The 12,871-nt window shown below is 37.6% G+C and overlaps 1 protein-coding gene across 2 annotated transcripts in view; it reads left to right on the top strand.

Moving 5' to 3' along the window:
- stk32c (serine/threonine kinase 32C) overlaps positions 1 to 12,348 on the top strand; it is a 52,311-nt gene extending 39,963 nt beyond the window's left edge. Inside the window, exons 6-13 of one of the 2 annotated variants that reach the window (XM_077581622.1) lie at positions 38 to 127; positions 1,092 to 1,195; positions 1,510 to 1,626; positions 3,095 to 3,220; positions 3,487 to 3,615; positions 4,855 to 4,922; positions 7,076 to 7,277; positions 7,348 to 12,348. In XM_077581622.1, the coding sequence (XP_077437748.1) occupies positions 38 to 127; positions 1,092 to 1,195; positions 1,510 to 1,626; positions 3,095 to 3,220; positions 3,487 to 3,615; positions 4,855 to 4,922; positions 7,076 to 7,259 (818 nt within the window). In that variant the 3' untranslated portion in view covers positions 7,260 to 7,277; positions 7,348 to 12,348. Of the gene's footprint in view, positions 1 to 37; positions 128 to 1,091; positions 1,196 to 1,509; positions 1,627 to 3,094; positions 3,221 to 3,486; positions 3,616 to 4,854; positions 4,923 to 7,075 lie in introns of both variants that reach the window. The other variant, XM_077581620.1, reaches the window with a different exon arrangement.
- Positions 12,349 to 12,871: the final 523 nt, after the last annotated feature.

The following is a 12,871-nucleotide window of genomic DNA, read 5'->3' as shown; positions in this document are numbered from 1 at the left end:
CTAAATTAACAAGTATTGTCGGATTGTCTCCTCTCAGGTCATGCTCATCTGACAGATTTCAACATTGCGACAATAATAAAGGATGGAGAGCGAGCAACGGCTTTAGCTGGAACCAAGCCGTACATGGGTAACAGTCCAGCTGTATTATATAATCTGCATATTTTTATGTCTTGAGAAACGTCAACAGTGATCAGGATTTGGGTTTGGGTTTATTGTTCAGCTTTCAAATACATGTTGGACACTTCTGCACTTTCAACTCAATGAGACAGTTGAGGGGAGGCTCATTTTCTGTTCTTGCATCATTGTTGTTGTTTTTACAAAAGGTCCATAATACATGGTTTGATATGGTCGTGGAAGCACTTAAGAGCTCTGACATCAGACCTTAGATATTCTTCATTATGGAGATCTTCTTTTTTTCTTTTCTTTTTTTTTTCTTTTCCAGGAGAGCTCAGTATTGTTCATTCGATTTGACATCATCATTGCTCTCCTTTTTTTTAAAAAACAAATAAATTAAAAAAATTTAATAAATGTTTATTTTTTATATATATATATATATATATATATATATATATATATATATATATATATATATATATATATATATATATATATATATATATATATATATATACATATACACACATATATATATATATATATATATATATATATATTTTGTATGTGGGTGAGTATGTGTATGTGCGTGCGTGCGTGCGTGCGAGCGTGTTTGTATTCATCAGTTCACCTAAAGCCCATTAAAAAAAAATCCCATACTAATAATATAATATAATAATAAATTGCCAAATGCAGAAACATCAATGTAAGTTATTATGGAGATCTTCTGACAATGCAAGCATTCTGATTGGCAGAATACAAACTATTGGATTCCCAACATAAAACACTACACTCAAATATAAGCAGAATTCCATGAGTGACAAAGATACTGTAGTCAGTCAGTCTGAGGCTGCAGCAAAAGGTGCCAAAATCGGATGTCTGCTGATTTCATCATCCCTTCAGAAACACTTCCAGTATGTGTCTTGTGTGTATTTGTGAAAGGCTAAACTGTCTGTATACACTGTGTTCCCTCTCAGCTCCAGAGATCTTTCAGTCCTTTATGAATGGAGGGATGGGCTATGCCTTTGATGTAGACTGGTGGTCATTAGGGGTGACAGTCTTCGAAGTTCTACGGGGATGGGTAAGGTGAAAAATTCTAACTCTCAACTTGTCCTCCTTGAAGGAGACATACATCAATTGTTCACTATTTAAAACGGCTCCCGTGTGTTTTAATTAAATGACTATGACATGCTTGTGCCAAAATATCTCAATGATCAAGAATACTGGCATAAACAAGATTTATTGGATTGTTAAATTTCACACTTAATTGATGAGTAGTCTCTCCAGAGACCCAACTATTTTGTATACAAGACATTAAAAATGCAATTCCCTACTATGTCCTCGTTATGCTTGCTTCTTTCACATTTCCTTCTTTCCATTGTGATATCCTTCCAGAGGCCCTATGACATCCATGCGAGTAACTCACTGGAGTCTCTAATCCAGCTCTTCAGCACAGTCAGTGTCCAGTACAGCCCGGCCTGGCCCAAAGACCTCGTCTCTCTCTTGAGGAAGGTGAGTGGGCGATGTCAGATGTTCTCTGTGAGTTATTATGGAGATTGACTTGCGCACATAATTTTGCGACATTTAAGTCCTGACAGTGTAGAAGTGGTCTTCTTGTGTTATTAATTTAGTATTCATTTTGTTTTCTTATTTATTTACCTACTTATATTTATTTAATTATTTTGTGTTATTTTGTTCTACCAGTCTTTACTGCATGACTGATTTTTATTCCATGTACAGTACTTTGTATGCAGAATTGCAGCACCTCACATCAAGTCATCCCCCAGCGGATATATGTATAAATACTCATTTGAAAATCACAATCATACTGCACCTACAAACAATATTTCGAGTGTTTTATCTGGCTTGCTCTCCTTTTTTATTCAATATGCATTTTATGTTTGATTTATTTTGTACAGACATGCATTTGTTCTGTGCATACTGTCATAAATGAGGTAAATGTAAGGCATTAAGCTTTGTAGAATCGAAGCATAATGAAATCAAAATCAATTCAAGGGAAGGCTAAACGGAAGAGGAGAGCAAAACAGGCTGATAAAAGGGTTACATCAGAGGTCGTGTTGTGGTCGGGTGGGAGGTCGATAGGAAAAGGGTAGGCAACAGCAAGAGGAAGGATGAGTGGAGACCCTCAGGAGTAGCGAGGGGAGACGGTAGGCTGGAAATCTGATATGAAGGCAGAGATACTGAACTTTGTGCATTGCAGTATCAAAAACAACCTTTTTACTTCTTAATGACGCTGCAAATGCACATAGAAGTTAACATCTGCCATATTCCCTCCGCCTCAAATTGAATTTAGTCTATTCAATGCATACTGAATCCAAAGTACTTGTTTTGCGTTTTTCTTTTTCTTCGGAAAGAGTTATTTGTATTTTTTTTTAGTGAGGTCAAGAGATGGATATTATTTTTGGCACTACTAGAGTGCACATGCACTGTGTCTGGGTGAATGTTCTGGATGGAGTGTTGGTCATTTCCACTCTGCTGCTAATCGATTACTCTGTCTGGTCTCCAGTGAGACAGATCTATCTTGCCCTGCAGGAAAAAACTGCACAATACTGAAATAAACAAGGGGCGAAAAAGCACAAGAGTGTTATTGTGATAGCCAAAGCCACAGACCAATTCTTCCCCTCCCCCCCAAATATTTTCTATAAAATGAAACACCGTGAACACGATCAGCTAATTTTTCCTCTCTCAAAGATGTTGTCCAGTGTAGTTAAGAATTGAAGCTACAATTTCAGGTATAAACGAATGACAGATTAGATTAACACTGCCCCCTTTTGGTTCTTGCCTCCACGTTTGCTAAACGTCACTTGTAATTAATTTATTTTGTATATGGACTGTTTTTAAAAATGGAGGGAGGCAGTTCAATCATGAAGTATAGTCTACACTGTTGAAATGACAATATGAGCTGATTACTTTGAAACTCCTGTGGATGTAGCAAAAATGGTCTATATGTTTCCATCAGCTACTTACAGTGAACCCTGAGCATCGTTTCTCCAGCCTGTCTGACATGCAGACTTCTCCCTACCTCGCTCACATCAACTGGGACGCCATTTACGAAAAGAAGATGGACGCTGGATTTGTTCCAAATGTTAGTAACATGCACACACACACACACACACACACACACACACACACACACACACACACACACACACACACACACACAATACTTACTTACAATATTTCATACAATACTTTGCAAGTGCAGCTACTTAATAATGAAAATCAAAACTGATGGATTGTCGCTTCCTATTTGTTAATATTGTGTTTTCACGTTATATTAAGTTTAGGTCCTGTGGAGCTCAAAATCACTTTGATTTCTCTCTCTTTTGGATTGCTCCTCCGGTGATGCAGAAAGGTCGCCTCCACTGCGACCCCACCTTTGAGCTGGAGGAGATGATCTTGGAATCGCGTCCTCTTCACAAGAAGAAGAAAAGACTGGCAAAGAACCGGTCTAGGGACAACAGCAAAGATTCGCAGTCTGTGAGTACCACCATTATGTTTAATGTCAACTTATTGAATACCAAAAAAAAAAAAAACTTTAAAAAAACAGCAAAACTTTGTGTAAATTCAATTTCTCAGAGTCTATAGGTATATTAAAGTAAATCGTGGGGAGGGGAATAAACTGATTTCAGTTCAGTTTAGTTTCAAGAGGTTGAGTTTTTTTTTGTCTTTTTTTAAGTCTGCCATAAACTATACTTTTTACCCTTATAGAGTTTTGGATTATTTATAAGGTCTCACACAGCTTCCTCTGGAATCACAAAGTCTTATGCAACTACTTTACAATGATCCTGTGCAAATGAAGCCCTCATTTTTCTAGCATTGCAGTGCCTCATATTGTGTTTTAGGTTATTCCGTTATTTGAGCTTTTTAATGAAGCAACATGTTCGACTTTAAATATTTCTTGAGAGTTGGTGAGAGAGAGTGGCCTCGAGTATGTGGCCTTTGTTTACATGCGTGGGTTCTCTCTGGCTACTCCGACTTCCTCCTCTAGCAAAAAAACAAACACCCATACACCCATTGGCAAAAATCTAATGAGATTCAATGAACTCTATGTCTAAAAGCTATATCAGGATGTATAAAGTCAGCACAGAAGTGCCTCCATTCTATCTAATCGCTATATTCATGACTATATTTTTTATTCACTTTATGCTCCTTCCTTTATCCTTACATATCATTTTCATCTCCATACATAATTTATACATTAATTAGCGCATTTAAAATGATGGAATGAATACAGTATCAAACCAGGGCAATTCTTTATTTTTCCTTGATCTACTTAATCTTTTTAGCTCTTTTTGCATTTTGTCAACCTATAATTCATCACAGATTTCCCCTCTTTATGTACTCTCTAACATCCTCAGCAAGTGTACACGCAGCAAGCAGAGTTGTGAAACTTGGTCATGTGTATGGGTTATAGCCTGTGTTTTCTCATGCTGGGTTATTACCAAGGTTATTAAATTATGTAGCCTTCAGAGCTGTTGTCATGGCCTCGAGAGCTTTCAGAAATTCGAGCTTCTATTTTTGTCGTGGGCAAAACATCCAATTTGTGGAAGACGATTCATGATATGTCGTGGGGCGGGGATACTGAAAACTAACCTGATCTCAGAGGTTACGACATCTGATACAAATTGACATTGACATCTCTAATGAGGACGAAGGTGTTGATGCGTGAGATGATGAAGATGGATGCACTTGATATGTTGGACTGTTTTTGTGCAGGAGAACGACTATCTACAGGAGTGCCTTGAAGCGGTGCAGCAAGAGTTCATGATTTTCAACCGAGAGAAGTAAGGCAAAGCCGCACAAACAACAAACTGAGGCTGGCTTGACACTATGTGGTGCAAGTGACAGAATTCTGATTTGCTGCCAAGTGGCACAATTTGGATATAGGTCATGGATGCTTAAAAAGGAAAAAAGAAACACTTGAAATCAGCCTCAGATTGCAATCAGCCTCTTTCAAATGTGGATACAATCTATGTGTCAATATGTGCAGTATATCTGCCGATGTGACTGCATATAGATCAGATCTACTGGGTACATGCACAAAATGACAAAACGACATGCAACTAAACCCCCCTCCTCCCACGTGTTAAATCAAAAAGCACAGACAAATAAAACAAATGAAACAAACAAAAAAGATAGCAAACTGCAGCCAGTGTAGAAAAGTCAAGGTTACTTTTTCCATTTAAGGGCAGCCAAGCCAATTTAACGGTATGTATTATTTCTATTTTGTTACTTGTGTAGTTGTTTGCGCACATTTGGGGAATTTGTTATTGCAGGTTGTTTCATACTGTATGTCAACACAGTGATACGGGTCAATGGAAAGTACTGCACATTGGATATTGGCACTAAAATATAATTAGCTCTTCTGCTTCGCAGCGGTTGGAGGTAGCGCATTGTTCCGCACGCACGTTAGGGTTAAGTGAACCCATTAAGTGGATGAGTAACTGGATAAAGGCGTGAGAAGAGTCATTTATTCTCACCATTTGAGTCACTGTAGCAATGCAAGCGTGCGCCCCAGAATTGTAATGGGCGCCACCCGTCTGTTCATCATCCATTATGAACCAGTTGTTAGCAGTTTTTCCTTCACACCAAAGTCTTCACTCTACTGAGTGACAGAATTGTTAAGACAATTGTAATTTAGGCTGCTGCCCGAGTAGTCCAAATGATTCTTTAGCCATGCAAGTTGTGTTGTGCTGTTGCATTCAGCAAATTAAAAAAAATAAGCAAATTAGGGGAATCAAAATGAGTGCGTTAATTTTGAGTTATTTAAAGTACTATTTTTTTTTAGGCGTGATTGACCGCCCCTTGGAAAGCCTGCACTGGGGAGATTCCAGTCGCAACGCAGCAGACACGTCCACATCAAAGTTTAGCAGTAATAAATGTAATAATAACGCATGTATTTGTGGAGACTGTGGTCAAGTTGTATTTTACAAATTTTAAAAATGTTAAAAGTAAAAGTTACTTCATGTTAAAGATTAGAGAGCTCTTAATATGAAAAGCAAAAATGCACTGAGCTGTCATTGTCTTAAAAATGCAATTATGCCATCTAGTAGCAGAAAAATGACCAACACAAATCAATATCACACTCGTTTTTTACAGTACTGTATATCTTTAATTTGAACTCAATTTTATGAAATATTATGAAATTACTGTATCAATGACTAAAAGATGCAGGCATATTTCTATTAGTTTATTTTTGTTTGCACTTTTATTTTAACAAGAGTATGAAAACTTAGGAAAACATTTTTATTGTACCTTTTGTTGTACATTTAGAAAGTATATATAATTTGCTATTTATCGTGAGTTAACTATAGAACTCATGCGATTAATTATGATTTAAAAAAATTAATCGCCTCACACTCCTAAAATAAATAAATAAAAGCTACTACTTGTAAAATGGGGACAAACTAGACAATCACATTTTGCCTTAGGATAAAAGAATAATTCATCTTAAGATGTAAGTTGCATTTACAGTGAATTAAACAGTTTGAAAAAAAGCAAGAAAAAAACAATTTTTTAGTTGACCCGTCATAGTATAACATGATATTAAACTCTTTTAAAAATTATATTCATATCTGTACAATATACTGTGGTAAATCATAGTTAATACAGTTCCATAAATTATTGGCTGTCTCCTCCGCTTTTGGTTCTTTAAATTATTGCCTGATTTATTAGCAACCCAGTTCTGACACCGCAGCATTACTGAAATCCTTCTTTATTAGTAATAACTCATTTTGTCCTAATTCGGTGATTATTGATGAGTTCTATTTATAGTGTGGTGCATAATATCGCAGCAGAAGTGATCTCATAAAATTTTTAGCATAATACAAAATCCATTACTTTCTGGGACCTAAAAATATTACTGTATATGATAAATATGAATGCAAATTGATTATTTTAACTTTGTGGACTGACTTTTTTTTTTTCCTGCTCTAAGGTTGAAAAAGCGTCAAGAAGAGGGTCATAGTGAAGCTGCGGGAGACGACGCCAGCGGAGACGCCGACGCGGAGGCTGCCGGCACTGACGACGACGCGGCCGAGCCTGAACCGGAAGCGGAACCCGAGCCGCCTTCCAAACTGAGCATGTGTGGCTCCGTGTGCTCCTCCCCTGGCAGCTGCTAGTTGCCACATCAACTCACGGTGCACAATACAGGATGAAGGTCTCTCAGTGCCATGCCCATCGATATATTCTCTCCTCTCTCCTTTGCAGTAGCCAGGAGGGGAGGAAACACACAGCAGGGGGGGGGACTGACGCACTGCAGGACCCAATTAGTTTTTTCTGTAGCTCTCCCTTCCCCGGTAAGGCAAGAATGAAGCAGATTCTCCACCTCTGTGTCCGCCCTTCACAATGCTCCAACTTCTATGCAATGTTACACTTCATTCACAGCATGACAAACAGTATCACACACTGGGAGGTGAAGCAGAATGCACGGCAAAGATGATGACATCCTGAGCCAATAGCCGTTCATGATATTTTGGTGGCTTTGGTGGTTTTAGCAGAGTTGCTTCTCCTCTTCAAAATGAGCCTAGGACGACTGAATAATTCAACATGCACAGGCAGTTTTACAGTTTTAGCTTGTCTCTGCTTCACTCCTCCCCTCAGCCTCTCTTATGTCACGAATGCCCTAATTCAGAGCAATTGTTTTGTTTTTATGTCCTGGCGTACTTCTTTTGCCACACCTTGCCACAGTGGCAAACGAAATATGATTAGCATTATTCATATTTAAACCATGAATTGAAAAGATGCTCAGATGTTGTATATGCTCTGACTTAAGGTTATGTCGCTTTTGGGAGGAAATGTTAAAAATGGTGTTTGCTTCTCAAATCATTCTGTTTTTCCTCTGTAAGTGCACACTCTGGTTGTAGACAGTGAAGATCAGCTTCCTGCAGTGCTCATCCTGGGGATTAAACTGACTAGTTGTCAGTATTTCAAATTGTTTTCACGATCAAGCCCAGTAATGCCATAGTGAAATATTTAAGGTGGGGCCGTTATTTTCTGTTTAAACGTGGGAACGTGTAGCAATGATCCACCTTAAAGCCCGTCGTGAAACGAAAAAACATGTAAATAGCATACATTTGTAGGTAAATAACTTCACCACAGTTTTATGTGGGCCTGCAAACTCGACATTTAACGCCAACTAAAGGAAGAAGCTTGCGGGGTCAACCCTCCGCATTGCTTCATTCTGCTCGTCGCTCCAAGTGTGCAGGCACATCTTGTAGGCAACATAGGCCAAAGCTTTTCTACCATTTGCATAACCATTTCTAAGGAAGTATGTGAATGTTTGTGTCTTTCTTCTTTCTGTATAACGTGGATTTAACAGTCCAGTGTACATTCATATTGCCAATATGTAGAAACTGTCAGAATTCAGGTAATAAGGGAATTAAATAACATGCAAAAGAGTTGAAAGAATCTTCTGGCCTATGAGGTTGGTTTGCTTAGTTTGAGTAAAGAAATGACCCAAAAGCTTGCCATCAGCTGTCAAACCCGACTTTTGCTTTTATACGTCATCCGCAGGCACTTGTGTCACAAGGTTGACGTAAGACATTAGAATTGGTTTATATTAAGGTCATAATTTAAGACTCTTCACTATTTCTAACAGTAGAAGTAGGCTGGTGCATTTATTAGTTTGAACAAAAAGAAGGCTTTCCAAATTCTCATGGCTCTGCTAAAATAGGCTAATCAATGTTCATTTTACAGGATATCTTACAGTGGAACCTCTAAGATTGAAAACAATTCATCACAGTGTCGGACAACCTCGTTTTGGATTTTGTAAGTAAATTCATTCTTATCAGCCATACAAGTGTGAAAATAAGTTAGTTGTAATTTAAAAAAAAAAAAAATTCAATAAATTCATGTCGTCGATGAATAAACGGCATGTGGCATAACAATACGTTGTCATGCAGCACAGCTCAGTAACTACCGCACTTACTGTTTTTGTTGCGATTTTATTTATTTTTTATCTGTAGGATAGCAGCTTTTCTCGAGTAAATATTTACGGTAAATGCGCACAATGAAGTCATTTGTGTTGCGTAAGATCGAGATGGTCAGTTAGAGCTGTAGTTTTTTTCTTTGGTTATTTTATGGCCTCGGATTGTTTTCAAACAAATATTTACCGTAACAAAGGGAATTACCTGAACGTCCCCCAAAACTCTCTCCCGCTCGAAAAATATCGACGGATGACAAATACTAATTGCTGGATGTTGGCCACCATCCACCGGATAAGATTTGGCACATGTCCGTTATCAGCACAGTCGATGAATAGGATTCGGTGTATGTACGTTGTCAAAAATATTTTCCTGGGTCAAAGGTTACGCCAACCTAGGATCAGAGCTTGTCCTATGTTGTCATTTCAAAAAGGTACACCTTTGGGGTGTTTGAATATCGAGGTTCCACTGTGGTATTTGTCTCTTTAAAATAGTGAACGTGTTTCCCTTAATGTTTAATTAAAGTGACTGGATTATCAAAATTAATTTATGAGACATAAAACGTAGCATCATCCAAAACTTTCTGTCATACTGTATGTTTATTTTGTTTCTTTCTTTTTGTTGCATGTACAGTACAGTATAAGCCTGATTTTGCCAAAGCCTGGAGCTTGAGCTTTAATGGCTGATTTGTGCATGCATAAGCTAGTGATGACAGCATACCTCAATGCTCACACCATTGTTGACTCTGAGTGCAACTGGCCTGTGTAACTGTTTCTGGATGTTTAATTGTACTGAGGCGCTTAAATCTGGTGTTATATAGACGGCATGGTATTGTTGTTTGGTATGAATTACCTTCTGGGATCCTGTTGTCTTGATATTTGTCATTTTCATATAGCAGTGAGATATTTTTTTTCTCTGCCCCCCTACGCTTCATTACTTGTGACTTAGAGTTTTACAGCAGCATTTGTTCCAAAGCTGTCTAAAATTAAAGAAACCACGCCATGTGCTTAACAAGACCTACCTGCAATAAGTCAAAATCTCTGATTTATAGTAAGATCATATAAAAATGTTTTACCACTGCCACACGCTTTCAACAAATTTAAATTTATTAATATACATATATAAAACACATTATAAATGGGTTTGAACACAAATCATCAATAGTATGGAAAATACTGTACAGTATTAAAAAGTGCTGTTAATATGCCTTGCTGGCAGTAATGCCTAAAGCAGGGATGTCCTCTTAGGGCCACATACAGAAAATCGAAGAATGAACACAACTGCAAATGTACAAAAAGCTAAACCTCACTTATTGACACAAACATGCTATGAATCGTCACCAGAATTCACACACACATCTCTCCTCATGTCAACCTCAACCTCTGAATTTTTATTTTTTTAAAGAAATGTATTCGTTGTAGAACTAATTTTTAGTATACGCCGCAGGCTGCTTCAAAAGGGATGCCGGGCCACAAATGCCCCCCGGGCCAAAGTTTGGACACTAGTCTGGCCTGAGGAATGGAGTTCCATAACCAGTTACGTTGAGATTCACTACTGAACCTTGAGTTCTCAATACAACCGCTAAGTAATTTTGTCCTTTATGAACCCTGTCCAGTAGTTTTATCTTCTGATGAATGCTCAGGATCTTTCTCCGGTGCTTAGGCTCAGAAAGTGCTAAAAAGTATTTTATTCGAGAATGAGTTCATGTTACCAGCAGCCAAATACAGTGAAAATCCAGGGATATTGCTTCTTTATTTGAAATGCAGTACATATTGATGTTTGATTGCATTTTAACCCTGGAGAACCCAGGAACCCCCTGGAGAACCCAGAACCCCTTCTTTGGAAAATTATGAATTATACATTAAATGACTGCTATAAGTTCACTGAACACCAAAATATGTTTTTTCAATTTTAACCCTTGTTTTTTGAACTAGCTCAGAGTTGCTAATTTATCAAAAATATATATAAAAAACATACTCCTAGGCATTCTGCAACATGATATGAAATAGATTAACAAAAAAAAACACAATTTTACCATCTGATGGTTTGCTGAGAAGATGGTTTTGTTTGGATTGATTTCCAGCTCAACAAAACAGCATGTTGCCAGCCATCTTGTCACCACCACTCTGGCTCATGTAAGTGCAATATTCATCCACTAGATGGCCCCATGCAGGGGTCAGAAGTGGCACTCTGGACTTTTGAAGTTAAATTTGTAAATAAAAAAAAAAGAAGGTCTTTGTTATTTGAGTAGCAGAATTTATAGGGGCCAAATTTGTCCCCTTGGGTTCTCCAGAGTTTTAGTCAGTATTTTCATGTTTTCAATACTGTACAGTATTTATCGCAATGGAAAAATCTGTATAACCCTGCAGCCTAAACTTGTACACACAACGCCAAACAGTAGGATTAACTTTGCCGCTCATGTTCACGTTTAACAACATGCTAATGCTAATAGCATAAGATGTCACTTGTCTAGCTCTAGTCCACTAATATCGTAGAGCTCTAATGGTGAGCAGACGTTGCCATGGCGATTATTGAGACAATAGTCTGATCAAATTTACCATCAAAAGCTGTTATTCTAGTGTTCAATTACTACATGCCTGTATTTTTGCTTTCATAATCCAGTATCAAGGCTCATACGCTTGCTGGATGAGTGGAATGAGGGGTTCCTTTCACTTGCTTTCACACGTTAAAAAAAACATTAATAGTTGGGGGAAATTATTAAAACAATCTACACACATCTAAATATCATTCAATACAAGCCTGTGCGCATTATGCTGATTGCCAATTATTTGTAAATGGATAACACATTTTGACGATTAGGTGTAGCTTTCAATGCAAATTTTTTTTTCTTTTTTTTTTTGTAATAGCAACGATCATTCCCAGATGGGTATTGCTTGCTTACCCTCCAGACATGTTCCTTTTAAGTGTTTGGATGCTCTTTGGTGTTTTCAAAGCGCTCTGTGCTCGTATTTGAAAGCATGTCTCCTAATCAGCCGTGGTCCATTCGATGCCCCTCAAGGTATGCAAAACTGTAGAGGTTTTAACCCTGTCGATTACAGTTTGAAAGTTGGTGCCCTGTTACCATGAAATTAAGACGATGCAATTTATGTTTCTCCTTTCTTCCATGTGATCCTACAGTGCATCATTTTGTGCAATGGGATTTTAATGAGGGATTTGGTAAAAAAAAAAAAAAAAGCCTTGTACTGTAAACTTACTGAAACTGCTTTTGTGTTCAAAACATGCTGCTTCAAATGCTTTCATAAATAAATAAAACTCCTTCCCGGAAGGTGTCGCTTAGGTGTGTTTGTCTTGTGAAGGAATGAAACCTCGGTAAAAGAGATGACTACAGGTCAGTCAGTGCCGTCGTGAGGCTTATTTCAAGGGCCCCTTTGAATTTATTCTTAAGCCCCTCCCCTCAACCCCCCACCCTCTGAAAAAAATCAATAATTGGATACTACGCCCCAGTTTAGTCTCAAATTGGATCCGTAGCCTAATAAGCACATCAATTAAAAAAAATAAAAAAATAAAAAATTTGGGGTGCAAATAAATACAAATTCATCTGACATAAATTTTGAGAATTTTCACTTTATCGATGATTTTGTTGCAAATCTTTCTCAACAAAGTGCAATTTCAAGTTTCAACAATATTCAATATCTGTTTTGTTTTGTTTTGTTTTCTTTACACAACCATCTTACACATCACAGTGCATCTATATACTGTATATAAAACATCATAAGACCTAGAAGTCATTTTAAATGCACATCAATTCCCACATGCCTCTCTTGACAACCTCACCTGACTCATTAAAT

This window comes from Vanacampus margaritifer, chromosome 12, assembly GCF_051991255.1.
Source record: "Vanacampus margaritifer isolate UIUO_Vmar chromosome 12, RoL_Vmar_1.0, whole genome shotgun sequence".
Classification (NCBI taxonomy): domain Eukaryota; kingdom Metazoa; phylum Chordata; class Actinopteri; order Syngnathiformes; family Syngnathidae; genus Vanacampus; species Vanacampus margaritifer.
The sequence above is the reverse complement of the archived record's forward strand: the minus strand, read 5'-3'. Positions and strand labels throughout refer to the sequence as shown.